The sequence below is a fragment of the Pseudoliparis swirei genome, chromosome 23 (genome assembly GCF_029220125.1).
Source record: "Pseudoliparis swirei isolate HS2019 ecotype Mariana Trench chromosome 23, NWPU_hadal_v1, whole genome shotgun sequence".
Lineage (NCBI taxonomy): Eukaryota > Metazoa > Chordata > Actinopteri > Perciformes > Liparidae > Pseudoliparis > Pseudoliparis swirei.
The window spans coordinates 6,425,257-6,450,932 of NC_079410.1; the positions used below are offsets into that span (position 1 = coordinate 6,425,257).

Sequence of the window (25,676 nt, forward strand, 5' to 3'; positions counted from 1 at the left end):
TCTGACTGCAACCAGACTGGAATGTGTCCAAATAGTCAAGACAACAGTGAGCTGCTTGGCAACAACTTTCTCCATAGAAATTAGATAAAAGGCAGCATAGATATATGGATCACGGTTAGTTATTTTCAATGTTATTTACTTCAACCAGATTTCAGGGCGCTATTTATCATAGAAACCAGGCATAGGCCAATGGACCCAAGTACCTTTAGGCATGGTAGGTGATAAAATATCAACAGGGCTGAAGGGAAGTTTCATGCTGCCCCTCCCCCCAGATCAAGGAGGTCTTGCAGGGAAATGGGAGAGAAATTAGATTAGATTAGATTAGATTCAACTTTATTGTCATTACACATGTACAAGTACAGACCAACGAAATGCAGTTTGGCATCCAACCAGAAGTGCAACAGAAAGTATCATAATAAATACATGATATACAGGTTTTAAATAATGCGGAGATATAAATATATATTCCTGGGGTTGCTAAACTAGTGCAAGTATTCAGTGCATATTAACTCAATAGTGCAACAAATGGCAAAGTGTCTTCAGTGCGGATAGAGAGTGTATGATGATCAGAGGGGGGTAGAGTTCAAAAGAGTAACAGCTCTGTGGAAGAAGCTGTTATAATAAATAAGAAATAGTCCAACGTTGTTGACTAAGGGATGTCGCTCACCCTGACATCTCTCATTGTCTCATCTCTCAACAAAGAAAAAGAGAAAGGTATCGCAGCCCTTGTTTAACCAGACGGGCACATCAGGACGAGCAGGAGTGACCACATTGTTGATGGTTTCAAACGGGACTGAGGGGTTGCGTATGCTGGAGGAAATGTAGGTTAGTAAAGTAAGAAGCCTTCAAATCCCAAATCAGGATGTTAAATCCAGTTAAAAGGTGTGTTTTTTAATGAAGACGGTGAATATAGAGCATGGTACTTTTCCACTGTATCCTTCTACATTTACACTGGAAACAACAAACAGTGTAATTTAACCAGGACAAAAGAAGAAGAGATTTTTTTTAATCTTAAGCATATTTTCCATTTGCACTCATCAGATATGAACCGGTAATAAAGACAATCATGCAAGTCTGTGCAGTGTAAAGCATTATTATTCATGGGGGATGAGGGCTTGTTTTGACATGTTTGCATCCTTCATAGACTTGTAAGAGTTTCTGTTTTCTTGAGGCTCACACTGTCGCACAATACCGACGATTCTCGGGTTTCAGGGTCCGCTGTGATTCCAGATAAAAACACAGGGGCCCTCTCCGGCTCCCGGAACGACACCACGAGTTGCAGCATGCCAGTGAGCAAACAGGAGGTTATTTCCGTCTGTGGTCGACCCCTAACCGACCCCCTGCCAGGCTGGCTGGAGAGAGGGGAGGGGTCAGGAAGCCACTCCAGGGTTAATAAGACTTATGGAAAAAGGTATAGGTTGTTAAAAAGAGAGAATGTTAAAGGGTGGGGGGGGGGGGGGTGTGTAAAGGAGCAGCCCGTCCTTCGCTGTAGTCGTAACTATTTATTTTCTTACGTGATGTCCAGATTGTGGGGAGACACTGTTACGCCAGACGTGCACCGGAACGGGAAAGGTCTCCTTGTGTTCCTTTCCTCGTCCGGCTGCTTGCTCTGGCGATACGCGCCGTTCAGCTATTTATAGCAGCATTAGTCTGCGCCAGCTTCATCGTGTTGAGCCGCCCACTGGTCAATGGAGACGTGGTTCTTCAGAACAAGGTTTTTCTTGAAGCCTATTCTATTGTTTATAACCGCGTGCTCATCAGTCTCTCAACACATGTTTTCTTATGATGGCTTTAATCAAACTCTTTTAAACTCTTATCTTTTATTGTTCCAACATGATGCCAGATGAACTCCATGAGGACCGAATGAGGCTACACCTCTGGACAGTATACTGTGTAATAACAAGCTTTGCAATACTTGGTCATAGATATGGTGACTTTGGAGATACTTTTTTTTTCTCCACTTTTGTTTATGTGACCGTGAAAGAATAAAAGAGAAGAGAATTGTTGAAAAACAGATGAGCACTTCAGAGGCATTTGAATGGCACTTATTATTTTTGTCATTTGGCTTTCTCGAAGAAATGTTATTTCTTGATTCTTGTTGTTCTGAGTTTGTACTTGTGGTTGATGCACTTATTGTAAATCGCTTAGGATAAAAGCCTCTGCTAAATGATGTAATGTAATGTTGAGAAAGTTGTTTTTATTGGATGTTATTCAATAAAAAGCCACAAAAATGAAATAAATGCATCCATCTGAAGCTCGTCATGACTCTGATATTATCTGTATACTGCACCATTGTGCTTTATAGTCATATTTATGATAAAACTGTCTCCATTGCCTCCACAATGTCCATAATTTTTGGATATCATGGAGAAACAACATGTATTTCAAGCCTCTGCTTCTCCATTCATGGTCATTATTGACTGATTCGTAATATTGGTGAAACAGTTGGCAGAGGGATTATTTGCCCATGTTAAAACATGGGAAGGAATATCCTTTTATTGGCCGCGGTTCATCCAAAAGAGCAAATCCAAATGATGTGTGGACCTATGTGAGTCGATGCGCATGCTTAAATGTAATTACGGCTTTGCAGCTGCGATGTATGTTTTCTTTTTGGTAAGTGTGTGCAATTAGCAGTTTTTTAGTGAGGATGTTAATGCGGCCCGAGCGGCCACAGGCCTGCCTTGTTTAGCCTCCCATGGCAGCTGCATGTAGCGCAGCTTCAAAGAAAACTCACGGCCTACAGGGATTTCCCTCTGGCTTTCCCACCATCTGCAGAGGCCTTCCTGGGATGAGATGTGAAGACTCCCCTGTGAAAACCAACACTGCAAAGCCTCTCAACGCTGCTAATCTCTCTTGAAAGCATTGAAAAAAATGCTCAGAATTATTTAAATTGTGTACTTTTCTAATATCCATTAAAGGCTAATATAATTCAGAATATTTTGAAATGCATCCCCAGGTGTCATATGATCCCTCTGCTGTAGCTAATGTCACGGCAGCCACATAAACCGTGATGAAGAACTCCGCTCTCCTCGACATGTCGGCGTTGTGTAACCGTGCAATCAGCCCAACACCTGATACTTTGAGAACTAGTTTGATGAACAGATTAATAGTTTGATTAAACTGAACATCTGTCTTCGGTGTAGTCGAAGCGCACGCTTCAACAATGTGCTCGGGAATGTGTTCATTCTGACCTCTTGGCACGCAGGGAGCCATAAATGAGCCGCGTGTCTGCTTTGCATACCTGCACCTAAATTACTCCAAATCTATATCTTATCCAGACCTTCCCCTGGGACTCTTTCTGGACCCCCCCACCCACCCAATGAAAATCCCCAAGGAATGAAACACGGTCTGGGTTTATAGGAAATACCTATGTGAGCTGGAGGGGGCTGTGTTGACGACTCCCTTATCGTTGCACCTGAACTCGATTACCGAGCGCCGATAAGCAGGAACCATCGGGAAAGGACCTGGTTACTCCCAAAGCCTTTAAGTGGTGGTTTGGAATCAGCTTATGAACCTTCAAGAGCGTGTTTTAATTTGAACTTGTAATGTTGTTCTTATTATTATTATTACTAACATATTTTACCCTCGGGGTCAATTTGACCCCAGCAATTAAAACCTCCAGAAAATTATTAGAATTAATATTGTTTCCCAAGTTTAAGTGTGAGGTACTTTATGTTTGTTTGTTGACTACCTAAATAGCCCTTTAAATATATAAAAAAGTTGATATTTCTTATATGTTTGACACAGTGAGAAACAGCCTGGGGTCAAATTGACCCCAAAGAACACCGACATTAAACATTGAATGGGGTCAAATTGACCCTAAAGGTAACAGGAGGGTTAAAAGGTACAATGTATACAGTTAATACATAAATACCACTATTTGATGCTCTGCACCAGATTGTAGCTACACAGCTAATTTGCATCTGTAGTCCCTTGACAGACCATAATAAACAGAACAATAACAACCAGTACAGGATAAGATGCACTACAACAGTATATGTGGCAAGAAGAACAGACAATACACACAATGTGAAGCTACAGTGCAGCACATTTAAAAGTAAGTAATGCATATTCTTAAAAGTAAGTCATAAAAAACATTAAAAGTAAGTAATACGAGCCATAATAAGTTTTCTCAATGAGTTCAGCGCTGACAGATTGTTTTAGTGATGACAGTGTGTGTGCGTGTGTGTGTGTGTGTGTGAGCAAGAAGAAGCTAAGCTTTATTTCTCAATATACCCCCCTGTTAATGAGTGCTTTGGTTATGCAAAAAAACTTTCGTTGGGGGAAAAAGAAACGTGTGGATTTTGGCTCTGAAGAATAGTTTGGCAGCGAGTGTCCGAAGTCTAATGAGATTGTTGGATCACACCAAAACAAATATCTAAGAATAACTGCAGCAGTCATAGTGGACCGATGCATGATAATGGGCTTTCACCACAGAAAGGAAACATTCTGCAAGAATCACTTCTATTTCAGTGAGCTATGACGCAAGTATTAAAATATAAGTTGATAATCACTACAGGATGTGAAGTTACTGAATGGTGTTATTGCATCGTCAGAGGCATGGCACTTAATATTAGATGTCTAAACGAAAAATAAGGCACATTTATTCAAAACAAAAACACGGAGAAGATGAAAGATGTGTTTGACATTCCCGTTTTTTTTAAAGCGAGCTGTCAGTGTAATCACAGGTGTTGAGTACAGAGTCCAGAAATTGAAGCAGATTTAACAACACAGACACAGCTAATAAAAGACAAGCGTTGCTTCCTGTTGACTCCACCTCGCCGATATCTGTAACATTCAGTTACAGATAGTTTAACTCCAATTAGATCCGAGGCAGCGTGTCCAGGTGACTTTAACTGAACTGACAGACCAGCACATGCTTCTCTTAAGAAGATATATATATATATATTGTATTTATATGTGTTGTATATTCAGTAATATCTATTAGCCTTGAAAAATTATTTGAAATCACTAGAAATCCTCTCTTGATTTCACATGAGTAAACTATAAGCTCTTAAAATCAGCTTTAACTTCAACTTTCCCTTTAAAGAGCAACTTAAAACTCAAAGAACCACCAGAGCATTCTTACCTCTTTACATTTATTTTTTATGTGGAAAAAAACGGTTTTGCTAAAGAAGAAAAAAACCTTCAGGCAAGAAGTTTTTTTTTTTCCACATAAAATGTAAAGTAGAGTGAATGTGTCTGCAATTTTATTCTTTGGCTCATTTGGAAGATCTGGAACCGAACTAATTAACACACACTTTATTATTTAATCATGGGTATTTAGTGTGGTGTGACTTTTGGCATGTTCCAGTCATCACTTTGAGTGCTGCATTACCCAACGGCGTGTATACAATGAAACACGTATGTAGAGCAGTGAATAAAGTTATTGCATGTTATTCTTTAATAAATGGACACCCACCCGCCCATCATACAGTAATCAATGTGCCTTTCAGGTCCTGGTACAGCAGCTTGGATGTGGATCAGCATTGGGAATGAGAGTATGGATTTAACACGGACGGCATATTGACGCTCGGCTTTATTCTAGCTGCGATTCAAGGCTCGTGTTACCAACTGCTCTCCAATAGCAACAGCACTGACTTGTACATGAGAGCCTATTTCCCCCAAATGCAGGTCATGAAGTCTACTAAATCACCTTTTTACGACCAAACGTGTTTTTACTCTTGGCACGTGGCTGGTTCCTGGTTGAAAAACCGTGACGCTGCGGTAATGGGACAGAGGAGAATGGCGTAGTCCACTCTTTGAGGAATGTGAGGTTCCTAATTACAGAGATTGTCATCGAGAGGGGGGGGGGGGGGCAGAAACAAAGTGTGCAATGTTTTGGCTCTTTGTCACAGAAATGACTCATCCCACTGTCACTGTTCAGTTGTTCACATTAACAAAAAACAAGCTATATAGACTTAGTAATAGATAATTGACTAATTGACATCTTAAATATTTAATTGGCATATTAAAAGAAGATCTTTCAAGTTGACAGTCAATTTATAGCAACTTGAGAATGTAATGACATTGTTTTTATGGGTTTGATTCATATTTTAAAAAAAATTAAACTCTTTCCATAGATAAACAAACAATATACAATACAGTATAAATACACGATAAAGATTTCACAACCAGTCCGTCCCTGTGGGGTTGGTGCGCTGACCTAAACATAAGAGTTTGTATGTTGACCATTTGAGACGCAGTGGGAAAACACTCTGGGAAAACAAACTCTCCAGTGATTTGTTTGTGGAATGACGTTAAGATTATAGCAGATTGCCTTTGGAAGCCAACTCATTATCGCAATTTAAATTGTCACGTAATTATGCATTATTTCAACTATTCTATCTTTGACTCTCCTGGTTCACACTGAGCTTCCTAAAACTGATCACTCCTACACAGGACATATATTAAATTATAATGAAACATTAATCATGTGTTATTCACAAAACTGACATTTTTAAATCAATGAATGAACTTGTTCAGAGTGCCTTGAGTTGTTTTCATCCTGTAAATTCACACTTCCCTTTTTGGTAACACTTTATATTACAGCCTGGAAAACACAGTGTTGCTTTGTACACATTGAGTATCAGACCTACATATGTATTTTGTACCTTTAACATAACTTTAAAAGACACCTCTTTTGTCGTTTCTACCAGGAAGAAACCTCCGTCTCTGAAAGGTTAAACTCAGGCTTCTTCAATACAGCATGAAGTTCATGCATGATGATGGTCCCATTTAGAGTGACATAGACCGTAGAGCAGGGCTTATGCTTTAGGGCGGGCTGCCTTGTGATTGACAGGTCACTAGCAGGGCATGATTCAGCACTGAGCTGCACCCTCTGAGTCACCTCTGGTTGTAAAATACCAAGATGGTAACTACAAGCGCATAGAGGATAAAGGATAAAGGAATATCTAATCTAATATCTAATAATAAAGAATAAATATACTATAATAATAAAGAATAATAAAATAATATATATAATAATATAATATCATAATTTATATAATATAAAAATAAATACACATAATTATATATTACGGGTATATAAATAAATAATAAATATATAATATCTAACGATAAAGGAATATCGAATCTAATATCTAATATCTGATATCTAATAATAAATAATACATATAATATAATAATAAAGAATAACATATATCATAATATAATATAATAATGTATACAATATAAAAATAAATATACTAATAAAGAATAAATATCTAATATCTAATAATAAAGGAATATCAAATCTAATTTGATAGTCTATGCTTTCTCTTCTGGTCAGAATTATTTTTTAGAAAGTCTTTGAGTAGCATTCTCAACTAAGTTATTATAAGTGAGCGCTGTATTTCCACGAGAGAACATAAAGTAAATAAACACACAGGCGCTTACAGCCTTTGGTTTGGTAAAAAAAAGAAATGATGGTTTGAGGTGAGGAAGCAGCCCATATCTTAGTTAGTTATTGAATATTATAGAAGTTATAGCTACAGAATATTATCTTTCTTCAACATAAATCAAACACCGCTTCGTGACATTCGCTCCATGAGTGAGTATTTATGAAGTGGTAAGTGAATGAAAAACATCTGGCCGGTGGGAGGCAGATGGATCTAATTACACTTTTAAAACATTTTTTATATAATTTTGTGTAAATGGAAAACATCTTGAATGAATACACCTTGCGGTTTAAGTTGAGAAATTAGACGCGTGCACGTGGACTGAAGATGGGAAACAGCGCTCGTTCTGGACTGCTGTGGGAAGGTTATCGCCCACAGCGGACATCGATGCATAGAGACGTTCTGCTTGTGGACAAAAGGTGTACACGGCATTCACCAAGCCTGTTATTTACTTGGTAATGAAATGGTAATATGAAAGAATGCCATGTGATTATGGATGCTGTGACAGGCAGAACGATGTTTTTCCACACACCAAATGCTCCACCGACTCCCCCATATGTTTTGAGGTTTCATTCACCATTACTCAAACCCAACACTGACATCTTGTGCCTGGCTGTAACAGTCATTTGCTTCATCAACTCCATATTCCCCCTGTCCCAAGCTGTTTGACATGCACATTTCTGGATAATTAATTCAGAACACAGCGGCCTGATCCTCAGTCATATTGCACGAAATGCCCGTGGACTTGGAGCATCCTGATTATCTGCAGCTTCCCCCCTGACTTCAGACCCTCTGTGAGATCACACGCCTGCTCTTTAGCATTAACATATTTTCTCACCAGCCTCCCTGGATCCACTGAGACACACTGAATGCTCCACAATTAGGGAAATTCCCCCCCCTTTTTTTAATCTCACTTCCTGTTCGTGCGTTTTGCGGTCATGGGTGGAATCTCATTTTAAGCCACGACTACAAGCACGTTTTTTTGTACGAGCTTCTGCATTAGCTGTGCCCCCTCGTTTGATGTTTACACACTTCATCTGTTCAGTTTAATGTTTTCTCATCACATTGTTTGAATAAATAGCAGCTGGGAGTTAATATAAGTCACAGATTCAGTTTAGTTGACATCGACTGCTTTAAATCAATGAAAACAACCACTTCATGTGAAAAAAAAAGTTAAAAACTCATAACTAACTCTGAAAAAATGTTTGAAGATAAGCTTTCCATTTGTTTGTTTATTCGTGTCATTATTATTTTGTGCTACAAAACGTCTGGCGAAAAGAACACTGTTTCATGCAGATATTCCCACTCCAAAAAAAAAGGAAAAAAACAGCTTGTTTTGTTCACGCATGGTCGATGTTGGTCCCCTGCTGATTGTGCAGAAGAGAATATAAAAAAAGTTCCCCAGGGTTTGTGTGCTGCAGTCTGATGAGCCCTGTGAGTATAGAGCAGAATGACCTGGCGAGGGTTAACATGAGCAGCGCTGTGTTCCCGCCTCCTGACATTGACTGAGCTCTCACACACACTCTCTCTCTCTCTGTGTGTGTGTGTGTCACACACGCACACACACACACTTTCTCCGCTGAGGCCAGCACAGAGCCGGAGAGAGGAGGGACTGCTCGCAGCTCCGAGAGCCAGCTGTCGTTCGCCCCGAGTAGACTCTCGCTGACTCCCCCGGCCTCCTCATCCCTCCATGGGACTCCAGACCTGGCCGCCAAGCACACCGCTGTCCTCCATGGCCTGCCTTGACGTGGAGACCCCTTCCATCGGCAGGGGTCAATTCAAATCAGGTGATTTTATATTTTATTTTTTCATTGCCTAACCCTGCGTTGTTTTATTTGAAGGTCCACGTAAAAAATCAAGAAGTCTTTTTTTTTACTAATGTTTTCTGCTGCTGGCAGCACTATCATGGTGGGGGGGGATGTAGGGTGACGTAGGTGCAGCCTCAACAGGAAATGACAGGGCAACAGTAAAAGCTCATCACAGTGATTCATGGCCAGCATCATTCTTTACAGGAGACTATTGTGTTCTCCTGGATCATAAATCAAAGTCACTTTAGAAAAAACAGAGAGAGAGAGAATACTCGGTTTGTTTACTTTGGCACCGGTGGAACACTATTCTTGTTTTCTGTCACATGTCACCAGGACAAAGTCACTCCTGTTATGGAAGTTAAGAGCTTCATTGAGATGAAGTGCAATAACCAGATATGATTCTGATAATTATTTGCATATTTTTTTAATGTTTGCATTCATTTGGTGCAATTTCCTTTAAATAGTCCTGGAGTTTAAGTCTTTTTTATTTTAGTTTTGTATAAAACACAAATCTGTCTTTAAATGATAACCAATGTTACCGGTGTGTTTAGGTTCTATAGATTATGGTTTTCTTATTATAACATCCGTGGAGTCACATTTGATCTAAACATTTGCATAACAGGACAATCTCATGTCCAATGTGTATATTACTGAATATGTACTGCATGTAAGAAGAAATATCAATTCCATTCTGTCAGGGCCAATATGCAAGAGCTGCAGGGGAAATATTAATTACATCTCAAATTATTATCCATGATCTGACAAAAGATATGTATCTCTCAACCAAGACCAGACCAGTTTGTGAAGTCTTGGAAGGACACGCCCACTCGTGGGGAACGAGGCTCATGTGTTCTCTCATCTCTCTGAGTCTGGCTTCATTTTGGACCCTTTAGCTTTGGGAACACAACACACGCAGTTACAAATGATCTTAAATGCCACAGAAATAGTTTTCAAATCTATTTTTTTCTTTTACACATTCTAAGTCATTGTTAACAACCACCTGATTCACACTGTTGCAATCTTGCTGATATATTTATGCTTCGTTGAACTGATTTATGATCAACTTGGTAATAGTTTAGTTTAATTTTAGAAAATGCCGGCAAATAAGTGTATAAACTTTTTAAATAATCACAAGTTGAATGAACAAAACTTTATTGTTTTCAATGTTTTATAATACGACAATGTGTATCAATTCAGGTAAATTCACATGGACTGTTTGGCCCATCCCTACACAAGTTTATAACTCATCATAGGAAAATGCATCTGAATCGGCCACACACACACACACACACACACACACACACATTTGTATTTCTATTATAAAGTCGAGTCTATCTCTAGTTAAAGATGGCTGTAGATTACAAAACCGGTGTCCTGTTTATAGTCGCACTAAAGTCAACCTAACCCAGTATCAGTGTGTTTCTAAACTATATAACTATATTCAGCGTTGCTGTGGCTTCCTCTCTGTAGAGCCAAGCCGTTTTTTATTATTATTTGTCCTGTTTCGAACCGGAAAGTCAAATAAAAATAAAACTTCTGATGGGAGACCTCCAGGGATGATGAGAACAACATGGGTCTGAGATTAGAGATTACATCAGTCGACAGGGATTTCAGCAGAGAGCCCCCTCTCTCTCTCTCTCTCCACAACCTCTGTTTACGCTCCGCTGGTGAGCAGGAGAGCGGAGCCAGTGTGCATCGAGGAGAGGTTACCCAGGGTTCAGGCTGAACGTGGACATGAGGTGTACCCCCATCGCGATGCTCAGATCAAGCTCTTTCTTTTCTCGTGGCCCCCGGAAGGCAGCTTTTAAACGTTATTGATATGCAGCAATATGCACTCTCATAAATGTTCCGCCCATGGCATTTGTTTTTCAAAGTCACAGTGGATATGAATATTGAGAGAGACCCAAATGGCAATGTCTTCACAATCTCCTGGTATGATCTGTCTCAGACTGACCCTGAACCCCCCCTGGTCTGGGTTTGTAATATAGGAAACACAGCAGGCGGGGCGGGGGGGGGGGGGGCGCTGTGAGAGTGGACTCGGCCTCCCACCCTTTTGCCTCGCCACTTGTCACTTTGTGTTCCCTCTTGCCCACCAGTGGAAGCCCAGCGAACGTCCCCTCGGCTTTGCGTACAACCCGGAGACCCCCGCCCCCCTAAACTTCATGATTCCCAGGCCTCGTTCTCACAGCTGCCCAGTTTATTTTTGCTGGAGTGAGTCACAGAGGCTTGTTCAGACTCCTTTCCCAGGAGAGTTGAGCAGGTCTCTGTGTGTGTGTGTGTGTGTGTGTGTGTGTGTGTGTGTGTGTGTGTGCGTGAGTAACTCTAAGTCGGCGTCTTTCCCTACAGTGGTGACAACAAGGGTCTCACGTGCCTCATTTGTCACCATCACCCGTAACCTTTCTTTTTCAAACAGTTTTTTTTCTTCTCCCTTTGTTATTCTTCTGAAATGACATGTGCACGCTCACTTGTTTGTAAATGTTTAAACTGGGATCTTAATACAGTTTATATTGATGGTAAAATAACACTGAGGACCATCCAAATGTACGGGGGGGAGGAGGTGGGGGGGGGGGCTGCATGCATCCAAGATTCAACCATTTCTCCTGGAAGACAGTCATGTCTGTGATATTCCACAACGACATAACTAATCACTGCTTTCCACCCGAAGGGTCATTTAAAAAACAATTTATCAAATACACATGACTCACTTGACTTGTGTTGACGTCATGAGCTCATTATTGTGACTGCAGCCTTGATGTTAATCCCTTGTCCTTTTTTTTCATCCACGTGTATTCTACACCATCGTTACTGCTTTTCACTCCTCTTGTGTATTTGCATCCACGCGGAGATATCGACTCTCGTTGGGAAGGCTCTCGGCCAATCAGGGTGAACGTGTGGTAATCTTCCCCTAGTTAAAACCATACAGGAAGTGAATAGGATGTCTGTGGTGGTGACCGTGGTTCAGTGTCGGGCCTTGGGGGTAGCGTATTGATTGAGAAATGATAGCTATTTTGTTTTATTTGAAGTCTAGCCAGTTTTCACTTTTAAAGCTACGAGAGGGTTATTAGCAGTGGCGGCTGGTGAAATTTCTTTGGGGGGGGGGCGCAGTTGGGCGACGCGGTTTAAATATCACTCAACAATGAGAAGAAAAGAGGTTTTGAGTAGAATATTGTAAAAAAACAAAGCTTTATTTCAAGAACACAGCGTGCTCAACACTGTCCAATAACAACTATCAACACACTGTAACTTTGGGCATGAGAGGTTCAGAGCAGCTTTAAGAAACATTGGGTTGGGTTTCAGAGGTTTACAGAATAAAAGAGTTTCACCCTCACATGAAAGAAGTTCAGAGCAGAATAGAGTCAGAAAGAGATCACATGTTACATTGGGTGTTTGACAGAGTAGACCCACTACGTGTAAAGAAAAGTAGCCTCCTCTCTTTAAAGTGGTCAAACTTCTCAATAACTCTCTGGTTAAAGTCAATCATGTCTGTAACCAGCCTGTTTCCATTATTCTGGAGGGAATGTGTCTGTTTTTCAGAACTTCTTCGTTGTGTTTTCGATGCCAGTTCGGTCTCCTTCTGCTGCTCTGCTCTGCAAACAGGGTTAGCTTCATGCTGTTAGCTCGTTAGCTTCATGCTGTTAGCTAGATAACTGCGGCAAGATTTGTGCTTTACACTTGTCTGCAGCTCTTTAGATCCCTCCCCCCGTTGTAGTCCAGAGAGTTTCAGTCCCAGGACTTTGGAACAACAGACAGGGGAAACTAAACAGCATTACTCACTGAGCTCCAGCTAACAGCTCCGTTAGCAACCTGCTCGCGTAGCTCCATGGAGCTCTCTGGGCTGAGGGAACGATACCGGTCTCTGATTGGCCGAATAGTCCAGTCACGTGACATAAGAAACTATGTCATTGGCCAAGGCGCACATTTTTGCGCCCCAAGATTCACGTTTCATCCGCCAATGAGAAGCCGTCCTTGCCGAAACGACCGTGAAATGTTTGCTCGCTGCCACACACACACGTTGGGCCGGCGCCCCGAAAATGGGGCGGGGCTTCTCTCCGTGAGGATGAGTGGCGATATATTATTTTTGGTTACATTTAACTTAAGTGGTTGTTGACAGGGGCTTACGGTGTCCCACACACATTTAGCGCGTCAACGCGGTTTATTTACTATCTAAATGATTTGGTATATAATGTTTTTTGACAGTATATATTATATTTTTTTCTTCTTCTTTTTTTTTTCATCTCAAAATTTTAAGAGGGGCGGCGCCCTAGCGCCCTCTATGGACGCACCGCCACTGCTTATTAGATGTCGGAGGAGTCGTCGGACTTGGCTCTGAATGGTAAAAGTTCACCTCTGACCTTTTGTGTCTCTGCATTCTCACAGTCCTCCAGCTCCGTTTGCAACAGAGGAGAAGTCGGGAGCAGCTCGTGGAGCAAGGCATCATGCCGCGTGAGTATTCACATCACGCACAAACAAAAGCCTCCCCACACGAGAAGAAAGTAACCAGATGTCCCGTTCAACACGTAATCATCCTCTACTTTTCTCATTACTGCCGTTATTTTATCTCACGAGGATAGCATTAGAGACGAAATTAAACATCCTACTCAACCACAGATTCTTGGTCAACCGGACTTCTTCGGGGCTTTTGGAGTTCGTATTCACAGTGTCGTTAAAACAATCTGTCAAAGGCGTTACTGCGGTTATTTGTGATTTTGCAACGACTTGTTTGAAGTGTAGTCACAGCTACGTGCACAGTACTCCTGCGTGACTTGCAGTTAATGTAATGGTGTTGGAGCTCGCACTGATCCCTTAAAGCACAGGTGTCAAACACAAGGCCCGCGGGCCAAATCCGGCCCGCCGCATCATTTTATGTGGCCCCTGACGGCTTGAAAGACATGTGATCCCCTTTACTTCAAGAAATTGAAGAAAAATGTCCCGTGCTTTTATTTTAAAGGTTTCAAATAAATTGATTTATGTTGTAATATTAGAGAGATTTTCTTATGTACAATATTTCTACACTCAAATAAACAATAATCAAATGCAAAGAGAGTTATTTGCCAATATGTTCGAGGAGTTTATAAAGTGTTTCCGGCCCTTTAAGAGGGCAGCCATGATGCTGATGTGGCCCATGGTGAAAATGAGTTTGACGCCCTTGCCTTAAAGGTTCAAAGATGGCACATAGAACAACGGTTGCAAATAGTCGTGTAATTGTACTCAAGGATGAAAACGACTTAAAGATTTAACACAGATAAAATATATATATATATTCATACCATCCCTCGTTTGATGTGACACAAGTGGAGCAGACTCAGTGGCCGTGCTACACCGAATAAAAGATGAGCTGAATATGTGACAGAATCGTGCTGATGGCTGGAAACTTATCGGAAGAGAAAAAGACAACGCTCTATCTCTTGGTCCCGTTTTCCTCTGTGGCTCCACGCGGCCACACGACTCAGCCGCTAAGCCTTCAGTGGCGTTCAGTGGCCCGGCCAAGCAAACCTCCCGGGCCATTTCCCTCCTCCCAATGAAGCACTATATGCTGCTCGCACACTTACAGGCTCATGGCGGGTATGCAGTGAGGTTTAGGTGACGAGCAGGAATGTTTTACTTTGCTCCTCTGACACACTCCTCACGGCCCCCCCCCCCCCCTCCCCCAGGCCGGCGAGTCCTTAAAGCAAACAGCTCTCATCACAGCGGAGGTGACGACTCCGCGAGCCAGAGCTCGACGAGTTTATTCCCCGAGATCAAAGATTAACTCTCTTGCACAAAATCTCTCTGCTTGAGTCAGTAAAGCTGCGACTTCCTGTTTGACTCCCATGAGCTCCTGTTTATTAATATAACACTCGGGCAGCAAAAATGTTCATATAATGATGTGAGTGATGGATTACACTGTACTCAACTCAGTGTGGAAAGTGGTTGTTGTGATATATGGGAGAACAATAACAACATGTTAGAGCTCATTGCTGAGCATGCAGTGAGATAGATGTGTATAATTTGACATAAATCACGTGTATTTCTTGAACAACTTTAATCCATTTTGAACTCTAGGCACAGTAACACTGTTCTGGAGTTCACTGCATCGTCAACGTTAAAGTTGTAAAACTATTTGCTGCTCGATGTCGACGATGCATTACATGTATCGAGCCCATCGACGTATCGTAGGCCTTGAAGACATTTTTAAACTTTAAATTGCTTCCATTAGTCAATTGCCAAGAATGTTTTCAGTAGAATTATTGAGTAGTTCACAATATTCCACTTGTGTTGCTACATAAGATCAAGAGATCACTTCTTATAAGTGGTTTACTAATTAGATGTACTTAAATGTTATCACTGCAAAAACAGCCAACAGGAAATGGCCTTTCGAAAAATACTAGGAAGGAGATCTTAAATCAATAAACAATCATTATTTTGAAATGGAAAGAACAATATGCTCAAATGTGAAAAAAAAGAGTTTATTTACCGATTATGTATTTGTATTCCCCTGCTCACAGCTCTGAAGACACCTGCGTCCTTTCACGAGCGGATTCGCAGCCTGGAGAGAGCGCGGGTACGACGAACACCATCACACGGCGGCTCGTGATTTTATTTACCTAAATCTAAATGATGCCCCACATACACTACCGTTCAAAAGTTTGGGGTCATCCAGACAATTTTGTGTCTTCCATGAAAACTCACTTTTATTTATTAAATGAATTGAAAATTGAATAGAAAATATAGTCAAGACATTGACAAGGTTAGAAATAATGATTAATATTTGAAGTATTAATTTTGTTCTTCAAACTTCAAGCTCAAAGGAAGACCAGTTGTATAGTTTATATCACCAGCATAACTGTTTTCAGCTGTGCTAACATAATTGCACAAGGGTTTTCTAATCAGACATTAGTCTTCTAAGGCGATTAGCAAACATAATGTACCATTAGAACACTGGAGTGATAGTTGATGGACATGGGCCTCTATACACCTCTGGAGATATTTCATTAGAAACCAGACGTTTCCACCTAGAATAGTCATTTACCACATTAACAATGTATAGTGTGTATTTTTGATTAATGATATCTTTATTGAAAAAACAGTGCTTTTCTTTGAAAAATAAAGACATTTCTAAGTGACCCCAAACTTTTGAACGGTAGTGTATATATAAAATGAAATGATCTTTTTTTTCCACAGACCGGAAGCTTCTTAAAGCACAAACTCTGCAGCAGACCCGAGCGCTCCGAGTTGGTCCGTATGCACATCCTGCAAGGTAATCTCCCTCCTGTGTGTTCTCACTGGGAAACGGCTTCGAGATAACGGAGATGAATACGGAGCTCATTCATCCGAGCTCACTCATCGCCCGTTTGAATTTGTTTCACAAAGTTTAGGAGCAGATAAACGTCCTTGAGGTTTGCGAGGTCTGTCTGGGAGCCTGCAGTGAGTCAGCAGTCAGGAGTCTGACTGTTCCTGGTGGTATCGCAGCTAATGATCCCATGTGTGTGTGTGTGTGTGTTCACCAGAGACGCAGGCCGAAGCCTCCCTGCAGGCCACACAGATGAAGCTGAAGAGGGCCCGGCTGACTGATGATCTCAACGAGAAGATTGCCCAGCGGCCTGGAGCCATGGAGCTGGTGGAGAAGAACATCCTGCCCGTGGACTCGGGTGTCGAGGAAGACATCGACGGTAGATCTTCATCGATGCCCTGATACCCTCATCGCTTGAGACATACTCAGGCCTGCATTACATTACATCACCCACATGTTACAGCCACTATTGGTGTTAACACACCTGTGTTTGAGAATCTAAAATATATTAACAGCTAACGCATGAATGACCATAAAATGTTGTACAATCATCCATGGAGCCTGGTGGATGAAGACGGCTGATTTGAGTGACACCCTGACCTTTCCTCTGGTGAAGTTTTAACACGTGTGGGTGTTATAGTGAAATATCTCGACAACTATTTAATGGACTGCTTTGACATCTTGCTTTAACCCTCCTGTTACCTTTCGGGTCAATTTGACCCCATTCAATGTTTAATGTCGGTGTTCTTTGGGGTCAATTTGACCCCAGGCTGTTTTTCACTGTGTCAAACATATAAGAAATATCAACTTTTTTATATATTTAAAGGGCTATTTAGGTAGTCAACAAACAAACATAAAGTACCTCACACTTAAACTTGGAAAACAATATTAATTCTAATAATTTTCTGGAGGTTTTAATTGCTGGAGTCAAATTGACCCCGAGGGTAAAATATGTCAGTAAATATAAAGGTAACAGGAGGGTTAAACATTGAATGGGGTCAAATTGACCCGAAGGCAACAGGAGGGTTAAGGATGAATTGTATTCCCTTCGGTTATCTCCAAACTCCCAGGCGCCAACGCCGTCGTCAGATCAAGATATAAATGTGTCCAACACTTTGATGTGAGGTCAAAGGCGTGACGTTCCCATTAGCCTCCGCAAGCTAGCATGCTAAACTAAGATTGTGGAACTCGGTTGGACCGTCGTGCATTGTTTGCTTTAGTCGCGAATGCAAACACAGCGTCGCAGAGCAGGCTGAACGCTCGCTGCAGGACCAATCAGAAGAGGGCCAGACTCCTGTATCGTCACGTGTTCATTGAAGTGATGACTTCTACATTTAGCTTTACGTGTAATAAACCGTACTTGCCTGTGTGTTTTGATGGTGGGCCAACAGGTGGTGAGGAAAACCGTTCCAAGCCACCAGACATTTTCAACTTTGGTGAGGAGAGCAGCGAGGCCTTACCCCCCCAACGGCAGCCTGCCAGGCAAACATCTCAAAGGGAGTCTGGAGGGACCGAGGCCACTTCCACTTCCTCATTCTTAAACTCCCCCATACAGGTAGACAAATACCCTGAAGCGTCACAATTTAGAAAACATGAACTGGTAATGTGAGCAGACAAACCAGCATTCCTGCCAAGTTATGTAATGTAGCAGAGGATGAAGAGGATATAAGTCTTTAAATATAGTCAAACAAGTTGTGTTTGGTTGGAAGAATTATATTTTAAAGATGTAATTTTACTGTATGTAGGCCTACTGTATGCATATACACTTGTACTAACAATGTATTTCGAATTTGCAGAACCATTTTGTAGTTTTATTTTTACCTTCGCATTGAAAATGCCGGAAGGTTATGTTTTGATCGCCGTGTATTTATTTATTTATTTATTTGTATGCGTGTTATTCGCAAATCTCAAAAAGTATTGAATCGAATTGCATGAAATTTGGTGGGATGATTGTTTATTATCCGGGGACCAGTTGATTAGATTTTGGGATCGATCGGGTCAAAGGTCAAAGGTCATGAACAGGTCAAAATCTTTCGCAGAACTCAAAAAGTATTGAACCGAATCGCATGAAATTTGGTGGGATGATTGTTTATTATCCGGGGACCAGTTGATTAGATTTTGGGATCGATCGGGTCAAGGTCAAAGGTCATGAACAGGTCAAAATCTTTCGCAGAACTCAAAAGTATTGAACATGAAATTTGGTGGGATGATTGTTTATTATCCGAGGACCAGTTGACTAGATTTTGGGATCGATCGGGTCAAAGGTCAAGGTCAAAGGTCATGAACAGGTCAACATGTTCTTGAATCGCATGAAATTTGGTAGGATGATTGGTTATTATCCGGGGACCATTTGATTAGATTTTGGGATCAATCGGGTCAAAGGTCAAGGTCATGGAAAGGTCAAACTCTTTTTTTACCATAGCACGATACATTTTTGTCCAATTGGCATGCAACTAATGCCAAAATGTTCATAATTCAATGCCCAATCTTGTGATATGCGAAGGTATGCGCTCTACCGAGTGCCCATTCTAGTTCTAATATGTTTATGTTTGATTAGTGTTAATCCACCTGTTTTTGGTTCCAATTGAGTTTCTTTCTTTTCTTGCTTTGGGATGATGATGAAGTGGCATTAGCGACTTTTCTGTTTTGACTGAACGCATCACGTGGTTTCTCTCCGTCTCTACGCCTCTGCTTTTCTCAGCACTCCCCACCACCGAACTCACAGTCCGCGTCAGACGTCGCCGTCCTCGTCCCCGCCAGTGAGCCGCAGAGCAAACGACATGGGCCTACACCTCGGCCAATCACGTGTGTTGTCCCCAGTGTCCCACCAGGACCGCTTCTTGTGAAGGTTGGCTTTAGCTGTTTATATCAGAGCTTCAAGTTTAACCAAAGTCTTCTTTAAATTATTGTAAAGAGTTCACTGAAGCAGTTTATTCACTTACAGTCTATGGAATTGAACTCTGATTTATCGACTTTGTTTTCTTTTCTTGTTTCTTTTGAAAATATGCCGAGGGATGCGATGTCAGAGGACAGGCTGTGTTTTGTCAGACTGATAGTCAGAGCAGTTTTTATAATGCACTGAAAGTCAGCGTTCAGTTAAAGGCAGTTCAAAGAACAACAGAGTTTAAAGTCATCTCCCAAATCCTCGCGTTGGAATCTGTTCCAGCCACATTTTGTCCTCGATTCGGGTCAAACGGCAAGCAGGCTGTGTGAAATGTAAGCCAAAAATCAAAGGACGGGAGTGAAGCCATATTGAGCATTCGACCATAATCCAGTTATCCTCTGAGCACAAGATGAACGCTCCCTCCCTCTGAAGATAATAGACGTACGAGTCTGACAAATTGGAGGGTGTCTGCTTGCTAAAGCCAGCTTGAGTGTCTGGTTTCATAGCTTAGAACATGCTGCTCGTAAACCAAGCCGCTTTCATGTGTATCCTGTAACTGCAGGTGGTAAAACAATAAGGGTCACATTTCCACCCGTTTCCTCATCCTGAGGGTGTCAGAACAATGTTCTACCCTCATCGCTTCAATCTACAGGAGCCCGGCATCCGTTCCGAGCCTCGTAAGGTTGGCACCGGGCAAAGCTGAATGTACTCCCGGATCAACTGGACTGCGATCAGTCACAGAAATCCAATATCCTCCAGATGGTGCGCTCCAGCTTTTCACGTGTCCACTTTTCTTTTCTTCTGTGTCGTGTTCTGCAGCAAAGTCTGCCCCGGCTGCCCAGCGATAGGAGCCGCAGCAAAAAGGGCAAAGAGCCCAAACCACGGGTGAAAAAGTTAAAATATCACCAGTACATCCCCCCAGACCAGAAGCAGGAGCTCAACGACATGCTGATGGACTCGGCGTATGCCCGTCTCCTGCAGCAGCAGCAGCAATTCCTGCAGCTTCAGATCTTGAAGCAGCAGCAGCAGTTCAGCTACCAGGCCGCCCTGCCGGCCCCGCCGCTCAAGTATGGCTCCGTTTATCAGCACACACACTCCCTCCACGCGGCCGGAGATAGGACGTGGCTCACCCACACAGTCTGCCTTCATGTGTAGACGTCGATTAACGACTTTAGAAGAACAAATGCCGCTTTGTAGTTATTTGAGTGTCGTTTTTTTTCAACAAACCGAATAAAAAAGTCGATACCTGGTTTCCAGAAAGTACCGACTGTTTAGCCGCAGCCGCTGTTGTGTACTTTACATTTGTTTCCTGTTTGAAAATTGATAACAAAAGTTTATCTTCCCTCTCTAATCTCTACTCCCTTTTCTTTTTCTTCTGGGCTTACTACAACAGAGCAACAACCGAGGTACAAACCAGCTGCTCCAGTGCGGTTCTGAGTGGGAGCGGCACGTCTAGCCCTCTGCAGCCCCGGCACGCTCGCACCCACCGCAAGCCGGATCGTTTACCAGCTAATCTGGATGAGATGAAGGTGGCACACTGCTGCCTGCACACACACGCTTTTTTGACTAATCTGCACCTCATGCATGTTGCAGAGGAAAACACTCTAAAGTTTGAGCGGTATTTTATGATAATATGTTCTCTTCGCAGGTTGCGGAGCTGAAAATGGAACTTAAATGCAGATTTTTGCCAGTTTCTGGGACTAAGACGGATCTGATAGAGAGGCTAAAGTTGTACCAGGAGAACTCTAACATTCAGATTGCTGTCGTCACGGGAGTCTCGCAGTCTGACCACAAAAGGTTAACCCCACCTGTGTCCCCTATCGCCTCTAAGGTGTCCACCCTGGGCATAGAGGACAGTAATATGTCAGACAGCAAGCTCTCAGAAGCTCTGTCCCCAGCTCACACTGCTCCCTGTGGGAACTCCCCACAGAGAAGTCCACAGGAGGAGCGCCCCACGGACACGAGGTCCTACGAGAAGGACAAACGTCTCCACGATAAGGAGCGTCAGATCGAGGAGCTGATCAGGAAGCTGGAGCGGGAGCAGAGGCTGGTGGAGGAGCTGAAGATGCAGCTGGAGGCGGAGAAGAGAAGTCAGCAGGCGGATCCTCCGGCTCGGCTCGTACCGCTCGCTCCCGTCCGGGTCAAGGAGGAAAACGGGACGACGTCAAACGGCTCGGCGTCTTGCGTTTCTCCCGGTCTGCCGCCGTCGGTCAAACAAGAGGAGGCGGCTCCTCAAAGTCAGTTCATCATCAGCGACCCGACTTTTAAGCAGCCTAAAACCAAGGCGGAAGCTCGGAACCTCCGACCTGCCTCAGCAGTTACTACCCAGCTCCCCGCCAGCAGCCTTAAATTACACACGCCCGTTTGCAGCGCTGACCCGGGCTTCATCCTGACCTCTGGACAGGTGCCACAGAAAACAGAGGCCTCGGCAGCGTTACGACAGCAGTGCAGCCCTCAGACTCAGACAAAGGTAAGAAAACACGCTCGTGATAGCGCAGGCGGCCACGCTCCATCTCCTTCTATAAGTCATCACTATCAGCCGTGACGCTCTGGGGGTTTGAGGTTTATTTTAAAAGGTGCAAACTTGAGTTATATGTTATCGTATGCATACGTGTCCAGATGACATAATACACGTCACACATCTGGCGAAGTGTTAATCACACGTCTCGGGTCTTTTTTTACATTGTGGATGCTCCGTCATGGGTGATGCCTCCTCCTTGTTGCCACAGTAATAACAGGCCTCAGCCGGGTGGTAAAAATCCTTCCCCATTCACATCAAAAGAAGGCCTCGTGGAAACTTGGGTTACCGGAGCAGGCGCCGAGTGGAGGTTGACAGCAGTGGCCTGACCGCCCTCTGTTCTGAGCCAACAGATAACCACGACTCGATGCTAACTCAGGAGAGCACTCACGGGGGCGCAGAGCAGTCTTCGTTTAGCTTCGACAAAGATACGCGGCGCGCTACTTTTCCGCGATGGCATTAATGCATCCTTTAAAGTCGACCTTTATGCTGACTCGTCGAAATGTCTCTGCAGTCATGGAGGATGGGTCGAACAGCACAGAGCTTACTCAACACATTCCCAGCAAGTGGATGCCCTGTGGGAGCATCCTCTAGCCAACCTGGTGCTAAGGATCCTCCAAATAAGGTCCTTATCTAAAGCACTTTATCACTACAGGTTTATTTTCTTATTTGCACAGCGCTCACTGCATTTGAATGATGGTTTGTGTCATATTTTGTTTTATTTGATGTCTTTTCCCGTCAACCAGTCTCCCTGTACGCGGCAGACCACCGTCCTGCCAAATTTCACAAACCACGTGTCGAAGTGCAAAGACCCGCCGCCCCGCTATGAGGATGCAGTGAAGCAGACACGCAGCATCCTAACAGCTGTTCAGGTGACGCATTAACACGCTCTTCACTCCGGTGTATCCTGGATAGGTGTTACCGGAGCCACTCAAACGTTCACTGGTCTTTCTGGTTCCTCTGCAGGGTCCCACCGCCGCCAGCCAGCAGATGGATGACTTGTTTGATGTGTTGATCGAGAGCGGTGGTGAGAAATACTGCCTTTTTTAAATTATTTTCGCGGCACATAAATAAGACGCAACGTATTTAATAATTATCGGATTCTCATGCTGAACTTTTTTTTTTTTTTTTTTTTTAGAGATCTCCCCCTTCATCAGACAGGATCCTCCCAGTATGCAGAAGCCTCTCCCAGTGACAGCCAGCGTAACCACCCTCGCCATCAACACGGTGTTATCCCGCCCTCCGCCCGTGGTCCAAGTGGCCCGGCTGCCCGCAGCGCAGCTCAACCCCTCGGCCAGCTTGACCTCTGACCCCCGGCTGGAAACCCTCCTCGGTGCGAGCGCTCACACCGAGCCGCAGACACGGACGCTGATAGAGGAGCTGCGCTCACCTGTGGTTCCCATGGAGGATTACCTCAATGAAAACACAGCGCCCTCTACTTTGAACTTGCACAGTACCAACATGGATAATATGGACTGGCTGGACCTTACCCTCTCCGTGCCCGCAGAGGGGGTCAACTCTTTGGACATGTCGGCGCCAGCGGGCGTCTTCTCCTCCGACTTCCTGGACTCACATGAACTGCACTTGAACTGGGACTGACTGACTGACAATCGGTGCACCCATCACACACAGGTTCAGACACACATACTTTTAAAGCTGCATTTATTTCCTCTGTGTAAAAACAGGCGCTTTCAGAGGCTCTGTTTAGTTTTTCCGGTCATATAAATGAGCTCAGTCATAATCTATTTGTCCGTTTAGAAGTTCCTGCATTGCTTCCTTTGAGGTCCTTAAACCCTCTGGTTCTTCAGGAAGACACCTGGACTGGGACTGGCAGAGTTGAAGTTTCCTTTTACCATTTCAATCTAAGTTCATGCCACGAAGTGGCGATCAATATGTGCTCACGTTATTGCTTTCTCTTTGTCCTCTAATTGTGATGAACGCACAGTGTTGTATTGGTGAGTGATAGCAGAAAGAGAGGGTTCCCTCTGGTTGAAGAACTAATGGACAAACACTACATTTATCTGGGGCCTATTATGCAGGTCACTCTCTGAATGTTCCCTGTGTGTATGTACATTGTGAAGCATAAATCAGATGTTTAATTGAATCGAGAGTGTGATTATGACAGCGTTATAATGTGAGACCACTGAGTTACCACAGTTAGCCTGACCAGACAAGTATTTAAGAGAAAATACTCAAAATCATCCCACAAAATTGGTCCATGTCTCAACCAGTTCTGACAAGTTTTCCAGCAGATCAGACAAATCTTCACTCCTGGATCTTCCGAATGCATTATGTGTAGAACATACTGCACATGTGATTGTAAAAAAAAGTAGGAAACAGGCAACTAATCACAAGTTATCACACATTCAAAGACTCTGAAAGGGTTACAAAATATTTAATTATGTTGGTTTGTGTTTAGGTCGTTTATTCAAGAGGTGTAAACATACCGGCAGACATTCTGCACGGACACATCTTCCAGAAGAATATCAATATGAACCACTGATCACTTCCCACTGAGATAACATGAACGTATTGCAATTGATTTGTTGTGTAGCGCCACCTGCTGGCCACATCCAGATCTACTCAGCTTGAGCAAGCAAAGTCTGACAGGTATTATTCTACTGCAAAGGATGACTTCTGGTATGATGAGAATATAATTCACTGTCAAAGAAACCTCCACACACACACATGATGAACTAAAGCAAGATCGTTTATGGTCACTCCGATGAATTATCAGGAATCCATTGTCTGCAGATTCATCTAAACATTGGGGGAATTGTTGAAAAGGGACTGAAGAGATTTGTCCTTGTTATTTGTTTTGCTGTCAGCACAATACCGCTTCATTTGACAATCCAAGTGTAACCCTTTTAGAAGAAGAAGAAGAAGAAGAAGGGATTGTGACCAGGAATGAGAAATATTTTGTATTTCTGGGAACTACAAAGTCTTACCTGAGGGAACACGCTGTGTTTCCTAGAGAAATACTAGGTCCACATGTTTCTGCTGTTCGGTTTACGTCAGGGCTCTGTTGTCGGCCCTCTGCTTTCCTTTCTTTTGATTTTACTTCTTTGTCAAATTACATTCCAGTGTTTTGCTGATGATTCTCGGCTACATGGGCCTGTGGAAGCAGATTGTCATTCTCACATTATAAGTCAAGAGGTGAGCTTGTCTGGATCGGATTAAACTCGAGGTTCTGGCTCCACATAGACAACAAGTTGATCAAGAGCGGTAACGGCAGCTTGATTTCTCAAAGTTTGACATTAAATAAATCAACAAGGCCACCATTGTTTCGCCTTTGCAACACGGATAAGAATCTGTTTTGTTGAATTGATTCTTTTGTCGACTTGATTGCATGTTTGTACGTCAACTTGAAATACAGCATGACACCAAGTTCTGCTTCCGCCCATCGGCTCCCCGTCCATGAATCGGACTCCAAGGCTCCTCTGATGCCCCTTCACGTCCAACTTGATGTCCATCCCTTGCTCTGTACTTTCAGAATACAGGTCAACTGACCTTTTCCTTTTATGGTCCCGTCCTCTGGAATTTACTTTCAGACTGTCTGACTCTGTTAAGGCCTTTAAATACAAACTTTAAATGCATCTTTCAGTGAGTTGCTCTTTCTTTGATAACTTCAAGCCTTGTACCCATTAACATGATCCTTCCAGTGGATCAATCTCAGTTCATCGTGTCAGCCCAGTGCTGAAGTTTCTCTTTGCTCTCTCTCTCTCTCTCCATCTGGATCTTCGTCCTCCATGAGATTCAGCCTCTCACTCTCCCCTGTGTGCATGTTGTCCTCGTC

At 42.9% G+C, this 25,676-nt stretch overlaps 1 protein-coding gene across 1 annotated transcript; it reads left to right on the forward strand.

The window, feature by feature from the left end:
* The first annotated feature begins 7,606 nt into the window (after positions 1–7,606).
* mrtfbb (myocardin related transcription factor Bb) lies at positions 7,607–25,476 on the forward strand. Its single transcript, XM_056407284.1, has 14 exons — positions 7,607–9,187; positions 13,586–13,651; positions 15,694–15,749; positions 16,370–16,445; positions 16,696–16,857; positions 17,870–18,033; positions 19,180–19,326; positions 20,182–20,429; positions 20,756–20,891; positions 21,011–21,832; positions 22,395–22,505; positions 22,627–22,752; positions 22,847–22,907; positions 23,019–25,476. Exons 1-14 carry the CDS (start codon positions 9,091–9,093, stop codon positions 23,477–23,479), a joined length of 2,733 nt encoding a protein of 910 aa, XP_056263259.1. The 5' UTR covers positions 7,607–9,090; the 3' UTR covers positions 23,480–25,476.
* Positions 25,477–25,676: the final 200 nt, after the last annotated feature.